This window comes from Pundamilia nyererei, unplaced genomic scaffold (genome assembly GCF_000239375.1).
Source record: "Pundamilia nyererei isolate P.nyererei 1_Seehausen unplaced genomic scaffold, PunNye1.0 scaffold00032, whole genome shotgun sequence".
NCBI classification, from domain to species: Eukaryota; Metazoa; Chordata; class Actinopteri; order Cichliformes; family Cichlidae; genus Pundamilia; species Pundamilia nyererei.
The window spans coordinates 2,673,993-2,683,376 of record NW_005187433.1 but is presented as its reverse complement, the minus strand read 5'-3'; the positions used below and the strand labels follow the sequence as shown (position 1 = coordinate 2,683,376).

General features: G+C 38.1%; 1 protein-coding gene across 2 annotated transcripts in view; it reads left to right on the top strand.

The window, feature by feature from the left end:
- Nucleotides 1–5,222: 5,222 nt before the first annotated feature.
- The window catches only part of LOC102214959 (tankyrase-1-like), a 119,282-nt gene continuing 115,120 nt past the window's right edge, over nucleotides 5,223–9,384 (top strand). For both annotated transcript variants that reach the window (XM_005729259.1, XM_005729257.1), the window contains exons 1-2: nucleotides 5,223–5,794; nucleotides 7,261–7,376. In XM_005729259.1, coding sequence (XP_005729316.1) covers nucleotides 5,278–5,794; nucleotides 7,261–7,376 — 633 coding nt within the window. In that variant the 5' untranslated portion in view covers nucleotides 5,223–5,277. The remainder of the gene's footprint in view (nucleotides 5,795–7,260; nucleotides 7,377–9,384) is intronic.

Here is a 9,384-nt window from a genome sequence, read left to right as displayed (position 1 = left end):
CAGCTGATACTAGAAATTAACATTAAATAAATTCAACAGCTGATCAGCTTAAACGTGCTGCTGTTGTTTAGCGCGACATTCACTGGTTTCCTCTTTCTGGCGCAAAGTGGGCGATAAACAAGAGAGACGGGACGTCAGAAACACTGATCAGCTGATCATTGATCAGTTTCATGATTGAAGTAGCAACAGGAGAGGGAGGGGAAGAGAATGAGAGAAGAAGATGCCGCTGACAGCGTAAAGACACAGAATAACTCCAGCTTTGGGTCTTTTTTTTAATTCTAGCTGAAGTAGGGGACAAACTGTGTTCCTTTTCAGCTCAATACGAAACACGTAATATTTTCTCTGAATACGAGACAATTCCATTTTTACAGGACGGTTGGCAACTCTACTAACTAACCTTTTGAATAAAATAAAGTTCACTATTAGTAACATCATAGCACCCACCCAGCTGTATAGACACTAGCTAGTATGCAGTTATTGTAACTGACTGTAAAAAGTCAGTCAATTTATTTGACCTTTGACCCAGATAGACTGCAGGGGATAACTTCTCACCTGAAGTTCAGTTCACCGAATACCGGCGGCTGCCTAGGATCTCTCCTCCTCCGGCTCACCTTTCCCTCATCCACCTGCTGGCCTCCACAACTTGCTGATTGTGCAGCAGATTCCAGGAGGAAGAAGTTGCTAATTTCATTGCTATTTTTCCCAATTTACTGCAAAGCTTTAGGGCAGACAGAAACAAAATAAAAGGAAGAATAAAAGGAGTGCATTTTCAACAGTATGTTTCAGTTTTTCTGCAGGACAAAGAAATTCTGCTGTGGGCTTACATTTTAAGAAATGGAAGTGCAAAACTAGAGATAAAGTTCTTGTTGCCCTAACAGTCCTGTAATAATAAAACTAAGTTTTTGCTTATTTTACATTTTATTTATTTAGTATTTTTCTGTGAACTATCACAAATTATTTAAATTATTTCAATGTTTTATTTTGGTGTAGTATGAATGGCAATGTCAGGAGGAAAAACTGTGAAATTTCTGAAGAAGATTTTCAGAAATTTTCTGACTTTTGAGATTTTGGACTTTTCTACAGTGAAAAATCCAAATAATGCTTTAGCTGCTACTGCTGGAGACTGAGCCAATATTTTACTTCATTACAAAATTCACACTGAACTGACTGGCCAGGTTTATAGAAATATATATGTGAGACCTGGAGTCATCATGACTTTGATTTGCATGGCATGTGGGTTCTGTGTGTTGGGGAATCATAATTGGCAAGAATGTAGTTCTGCAGGAATCTATTGAGAGCAGCTTGAATACCTTTCTGCCTCACTCTCTTTGTTTTTTTCTCTCCCGTGCCTCTCTTTCAATATTCTGTCCACACATGTGTTTGTTTCTATTTTTTTAACATCCTGGTTTTTCTAGCTTCTTCCGTCTTTCTGGTTGTGCTTGATGTGAGATTCTGCCAGAGCATCAAAAGAAACCCGATTATTAACGAATGCTAATAAGGTCTCTCCATAGGTAGGGGGGATCATTCATGATTCTCAGTGCTGTAAACACCTTGTCAAAGAGCTGAGATGAGGGTGACTATTTCAAAGAGCTAGCAGCTTTACTGATCTCTTTAAGGAAAGTGAATCAGTTTCTGAGAAAGTCAATGACCTATAAGAGGCAGATGTCACAGCCAGACCCTACATTGTTTAGGCCGACCCCGTTTCAGCTACGATGGTATTTGTCCATCAACATCTCCTTTGAGCTTCCAGCTTCCTTCCAGTACCCAGTGTGTCAAATTTTGCGATTAACTGTGATTGCTCAAGTCACTAAAGGAAGCTCAACATTTAAGTATTTTATTTTATTTCAGTGCACTGATAAGAGCAGCTGTATTTTCCTACTGCCTTCAATAGCAGCTGTTTACCAAATTAATACAAAATGCGACATTTTTAAAGTAAGATTACTTTGCAAGAAATATCTGAAATATACACAATAAAATACAAAGTCATGTGTTCTTGAAGCCATCTGTATCTTTATTTTTCCTCAGAATTGTTTGTGTTCTTTGACACACAGAGGACAAATAAACCAGGTACGACAGGTATGTGAACAAACCAGGCAGACTTTGTGAACCAATCCTTTTGCCACATCATTTGTACACAATGTCTCTTTCCCTTATCATCATAGTATGACTCACCAACTTTATCCCTCTGTAGTTATTTCAACTTTTTCTTTTTCTTTCTTTCTTTCTTTCTTTCTTTCTTTCTTTCTTTCTTTCTTTCTTTCTTTCTTTCTTTCTTTCTTTCTGTTTTCATTCAAAGTTTCATATATTAATGTCAGTCTTCCACCACCGGTTGTATGTAAGCTACATAACTTCACAGCATTTGTATCATGCCACACATCACAGATCTTTATAAGGTGAAACTGGAGCAAAAGATTTGGATGACAGCAAGTTTTGGTTGCCAAATACATACCACTCTTGCAATGTAACAGTTTGTTCATGTGAAGTAGTTTTCATTTTCCAGGTTGTGAGCCCTCAGGAACAATGATGTGTGCAAACATACGCTGAAATTTTGACCTCACATTTCTAACCTTTCTTCACTGTGCATTTTATGTTAATGACTAGCATCACAAATACAAATGGCAAAAAGCTATTTGTTGATAATCAGGGATAATTAATAATTTACACATGCATTTAATTCCAGAAAATGCAACATTTTTGGCTAAGGAGTTTTCAGCAACCCTTTATCACTTTAACTAGAAAACAAAGGAAAGGGTTCACCAGGTACAAGTCTGATGCAAACAAGGAATGACAGGAACTCTAGAGACCTTAAAAAATAACAACTCACACAAAATCAGACATAACCTGCACTTCCTGATCCTATTGAAGAAATACTGCACATACCAATGTTATATGTGTCATAAATTTCAAACGGATACAGAGAGTGCATACGTTTTGAAAATATGCCTATTTTTTCATGAATTTAATTGCATTTACTAGGTTTTTGTGAGAGAAATAGTTTTGTTTGGGTTTCTTGTTTATGCAAAAAAAGTAGGTAAGTGTTTTGACTAATACTTATCAAAAAGATAACTGTGTTAGAAAATAGAATAAATTAATGTATTTGACATCAGTAAGGACAAATATTAGTCAAAATTTGTCAGAATCCTCATTCATTTAAGAAACACTAGGACCTTTATGCTTTTGAAACTTTATATTGCTAAAGTGTTTAAAACCTGAACTTGTGAGCTTGACTAAAACAAAAGAATCTTAAGTATAAACTATAGGCAACTGACAATGTGTGAGAAAATAGGTTACATATAGTACTAAATTTAGGAGCAAGATTATAAAGAACTACAGCAAAAGCTTCCAGTTTTCTCAGAGACTATCTGCCACTCTCTAGTGGCCAATTAATGAAACCACTAGAATATTCTTAAGTAAACTGTTCACATTTTATAAAACTCTGCACCCAGACTCTGCCTTTGATGTGTGGTTCACTTGCCAGTCATTTCTCACAGCATTGCTTTACAGCAAAAAGGGCCTTAGCTCAAATCTGCCAGAGTTTTCATGGTGTTAGAGGAGACTGTCATTTGGCTTGTCAAACTTCAAACACATGCAGTGAAAAAGTGAAAAAAGTAAAGAATAAAAAAATAGCTATTAACTTTCGATGATGTTAAAAGTAAGACAACCCTTTAACATCTGAATGGAAATGTGTAGATTCTTTATTGACACAAATTTTGTGGACTGATGGCTGACTTGATCTTTATTTAAATCTCATCAACAGTTTGAAATAATACAATATGAGAAGCTAAATGTTCTTTTCAGCATCTCCAACTATTACCAAATGTCTCCATCAGGTGGCAGTGTTGAGCCAGAACACCTGACGTTTCTAAGCGCAAAGCAGTGGACTGAGAAGACTGCATACAGAACAGTCTTGTTATTTGCAGACTATGTAGATGCACGGAGCTCCCACAGCCACTAGGGGGGCCCCACGCTGCAATCTCAGCCACAACATACAGCACCGTGCAAAAGTCTTGAGCCACCTCTGAATTCTTTATATTTTTCTTGCAAGGAGCCAGACCTTTCAGAAAGTCTTGAGTAATAGCTCTCCAGGCTTTCTGAAGATCTTTCAAAGTTTTTCTTTGGATAATGTCTGATTTTTCACTCATTTTCAGTCCAACCAATTTACCTGACCATCAAATTGTTGTCCGTATATTCGTGGAGATCAAGATAGAGGTACAACAATGAGTGTCTGCATCATGCAAACTCTGCTTTGATCTAAAAAAAACAAAAACAAACCTGCATCTTCCATGTATGCGTGCACATTATTTGCTACACGTCTTTCTCCTTCAGTGGGAGACTGCGGCACCCACGGTGTGGGACGGAGAGATTTCGCAGGTCTTTCCTCCCCACTGCTGTCAGACTCCACAACAAAGACTTTAACTGAACAAACACACACATCCACACATGTGCAATAACACTAAGTGCAATAATCTTTTCTGGCATCGTTGTATTTTTACTCAGTTGTATATAGCATTCGTATTCTATTTTTATCTTATTGTATATTTTTATTCTATTTTATTCTACTGTATATAGTATTTTATTTTATTCTATTCTGTACAGTTGTGTACTGTATTTATTCTTATTGTATTCTAATTTTTGCGTCATAACTTTTGCACTGTCCACTTCCTGCTGTGACAAAACAAATTTCCCACGTGTGGGACTAATAAAGGTTATCTTATCTTATCTTCTTTCTTACCTATCAAATTATAATGAAATTAGGGGTTAAACTTAAAAAAAAGAAAAGAAAACTAGTAACACCCAGGCTCATTAATATTAATTTTATTTTGCAGTCTTTTAACGACATTAAACATTTTCATGTATTCAGCTGAGAATAGTGGGAATATTAATGTGAACATGGAGGCAAAATAGAATAGAAAACATATGCATAAATATATGTCTTTTTAAAAAGACATATAGAAAAAGGGTACGCGCATAAAAATAAATAAAGGTGGCAATTTTATCTTTTAATTTTATTTCTATTTCCACTTGAATAAAAAAAAATTTTTTCTCTCCAAAACAAATGCAACTTCATAAAAAAAAACATTTCCAGATTTTGTGTGTACTCGTGTCTTAATTTGAAATCTTACCAGTCAAGACATGCTGATATTCCTGTATTTGAATTAAAGATATTTTTGACCCTAAATCCATAAATCCACGCAAAACCGAGCGGAAGTTTAGCTTTCCTGACAGGAAGTTGTCAGCAGTGTTATTGTTGCTAGTGGGGACTGTTGTGTTGTGAAAATGGCGACATCTCGTCGCTCCTCTCAGCAGCAGCAGCAGCAGCCGCCAAACTCCCTCCTGTCCTCCCCGCCCCGTTGCTCCTCTCACCCTGTCACCCCGTCCAGCTCTCTGCTAGCATCCATTGATGATGCCAGCTCCCTTCCCCACGGAGCCGCGATGGAGAACACCGGTGACGGTGAGGTAACACCAGCCTCTCCCACCACAACCTCCCCTGCTTTGGCCCTCACTACCAGTAGCAGCAGCAGCAGCACCAGCAGCAGCACCAGCAGCAGCAGCACCACTAGCAGCAGTGCTAGCTCCCCGACCACCACCGAAGGTAGCGGCACCAGTCCCGGTTCTACGCCCGACTCGAGCAGCGGGAACCCGGGAAGCAGCGGTGCAAACGGTTCTTTCAGGGAGTTGTTTGAAGCCTGCAGAAATGGTGATGTTTCCAGGGTGAAGAAACTCGTGGATGCGGTGAATGTGAACGCCAAAGACATGGCTGGACGCAAATCGACACCCCTGCATTTTGCTGCAGGTAAAGACAACGAAAACCACTTTTTTTCCTTTTAATTGAATCAGGCTTCTTTACAGGCTGTCTAGCTGTAAGGTGCGTTTAAGGTGTGGGAGTGACCAGGAAGAAACTAATATTAAAATCCACGAGTGAGAAGCAAGCGCATGCTTTAGCAGTAGATTACTCATCAAGTTTTTAAGGAGCAAAGATCTGACATACACTTCTAAAGAAGAAACGAAACACTCAGCTAATGTCCGAAACATTAAAATTAAATATCTAATATTTAATTTTTAGTCAAAACCACTTTTCAGCCTCATTAAACCATAAAACCAGCTCATGATCCATTAATTTGCTGCGCTCCTTAAATTAACGATCAATTTAGTCTGTAAAATTGGATTGCATTCCAGTATAATGTAACAGTGTTCACCATAACTTACCGCGGAGTACGTTTTGCTTAATGTAGAGCTGCCTCCGACTGCTTGTACTTTCCTACAGAGCAAACAGATAAACATCTTCCTGTGTTACTGCGTTGTTACACTACACCCAGTCACACCCAAAATGCCATTAATAATTGATTTCCAAAGGAGAAGCAAATTTTACGTGCCAAATGTGTGGAGAGAGGACACAAATTAAATAATGAGCGCATTAAATAACATCGTGGTTGAGTAATGGTGCGGTGTGTGTGTGTGTGTGTGTGGCATTTGTAGATAGAGGCATATGGTAATTTGCATTTTTAATATGTTAAATGTTTGCAAGCTGGCTTAAAAAGGGCATGTGACATTTAAATGGAAAACAGAAACAAATAATTGAAGAAACTAGAGTGATTTTATATCTAAAGACTCAGAAAGGTGCATGTACATTATTTACATGTTCCAGTAAAACAGAAAATATAAGGTTTAAGTGGTTGAGCAGATGTAATATAATCCACTGGTTGTCCAGCTGTGTTGGACGTTTAAATCTTCTAACTTACCTTTTGTGCAGTGCATGTGTGGAAATCATTTATATATGCATTGACATTAAAGTCTGCAGCAGGTAAACAATCATCACTGTGACAGAACATCGACCTTAGTTTAGCTTCATTTAATGAACGCCTCTGTCACAATGGACTGTTCGTTTTTCCTTGAGGAAGAAGAGCATGAATGCTTTTTCTAAAAATGCTTTTGGCAGGCCAGAAAGAAAAAAGAAAAACATGCACAGCTGTTTTACATCACAAGCCTTTCTAATCCTCAGTAGCCTGAGCCAAATTAACAGATTCTCTTGAGTTACAAAGTGAGTTTGAGACAAAACTGGAATGTAAATAAAAAAAAATAATAATTAAATGACTTATTTATTGTAGATGAACATGAAAAATTTACGTGATTAAACAGTAAAACTAAGTCCAGACCTGCCAGACAAGGCTGTTGCAGTAACTTGTTTTTAGTGCTCTGGCTTCATAGTTGATCTTCTGCTTTTATTTTCAGCACTTGTCTCCCTTTCTGCCTCTCTTTTAGGTTTTGGGCGGAAAGATGTGGTGGACCATCTGCTTCAGACGGGTGCTAATGTGCATGCACGAGATGACGGAGGTCTCATCCCGCTGCACAACGCCTGCTCATTTGGTCACTCTGAGGTGAGGCTTCATACCATGTTAATGTACTCATCAGAAGACTTCTGTCATGTTTGCATTCAGGAGGGTTTACCTTGTAGTGACGTAAGTAGATGCTTCCTAGATGAGTTTTAAACACCACACTCTCTTCTTCACCTCACAAGAGAAGTGTAGAAGAGAGGACTGCCAGGGTGGAGTGGGTGGAGATGAGTGTCAGGGGTGATTTGTGACAGAACGATGGCAGCAAGAGTGAAAGGGAGGGTTTACAAGATGGTGGTGAGTGCTGCTATGATGTGTGGTTTGTAGATTGCAGCACTGAGGGAAAGACAGAAGCATTTGTTGAGGCAGAGATGAAGATGCTAAGATTTTACTGACCGAAATTGATCATACAGGATGTCAAGGCGCTCTTTTGTACAACAAATTATGAAATGGATTTTAATTGAAAAATGATTGTACAAGAAGGACATCCATCTATCTTCTTCCGCTGGAGGCTATCCCAGCTGTCTTAGGTTAAGCGACAGTGTACACCCTGGACGGGTCAGAGAGTCAAGTTCTGCTTGGTTCAGCAGTGCTCTCCCCTCGATGCTCTCCACAACCAGAATTCCACCTGGTTCTTCATCCATCTAAACTTCATAGATAGGTCAGCTGACATATAATAGGTAGGTATTGGTTAATTGGCTGAGTCACGCCCAAGTAAATGCCGGACTAGATCATTACTGATCAGGAGGAGGGGGGGTGACACAACCCCCATATGTCTGAAAATGACACATGCATGAAATGCATAAGGAGGATGCTATAAATATACACACAGGTTTAAAAAAAAGGGGGGGGGGTCTTTAATGGTAAAACCACATTTGTTAACAGATCATTATTTATGTCTCTAAAATGTAAAATATCTAAAATTTAGACTTAAATTGTAGACTTAAGATGAGATGTCTAAATCGTTACTTCTTTGGCTAAAATAATAAGATTAATTAAATAAACATTACTCATGTGAGAGTAATTTAACTGGTAAAAAAAGGTGTAGTTCATAAAAACTCACTGATAGAAGAATCCTCATTCATACCTCTGGGGTGCAGACTCTTAAAACGGAATATCCAAGATGCTTCTCTTTTTTTCCGGATAAAATTTATATTGCCACCTCTTTTTTTCTGTTTCCTGTCTTGTATTTAAGCAATTTTTACAATGTTTTACTATGACCCTGATGAAGGCCACAAGCCGAAACGCGTTGGTCAATTATTAAAGTTGTTCATCTTCCCTCAAGTGTTGCTGGAGTTCCTGCTTTGTGAATTCTTTTATCCTCTCCATGCACCTTGGAAGCAGGTGAAGTTGTGCCAGAAAATTTTTTTTTGCTGCGATTTATCTTCATCCATCTAGCCATGCCTGACATTCATTCAAGTTTTTAATCCAACTTTAACTGGATTTATATCGAGTCACACACAAAGTTTTTTATATGTCGCCAAAGAAGAAGTTAAAATGAGCTCCTAATGAAGGTTCCAGCTATACAGATTACACTGAGCATATCTGGAAAATGACTCTCATTCCCCCATTCTTATTCTGCTCATGAGTGAGCATGCAGATGTTTCAGATTATCTCTGACAGATGTGCTAATCCTTTTTGTCTTCCTGGCTTTTTACTACAGTAATCAATCCAGCATTCACGGTTTCAAATGTTAGAGAGCTTTTGGAGCTTTGTTGGAGAGCACAGAAAATTGGAGCAGTAATGCAAATGTATTATCACAGCAGCGGTTAACATTTTGATGACAGATACTTGGAAACTAAAATTGATCACTCACACACAGCTAAAACATTGAAAGTGGACAACTGCCTTGTTTTTTTTAAATCAATTTATCTGTGTCTGGATTATGGCGGGGCGATATGGCCAAAAATATTTATCATGATATATATTTGAAAAGTTGCGATAATGATATAACTGACGGTATAACTGACGCAAGACAAAACTCCACAACTTTATTAGTGCAAAAAAACCAAACAAAAAACAAACCCCATCAATGTATTTTCACTTAAACAAG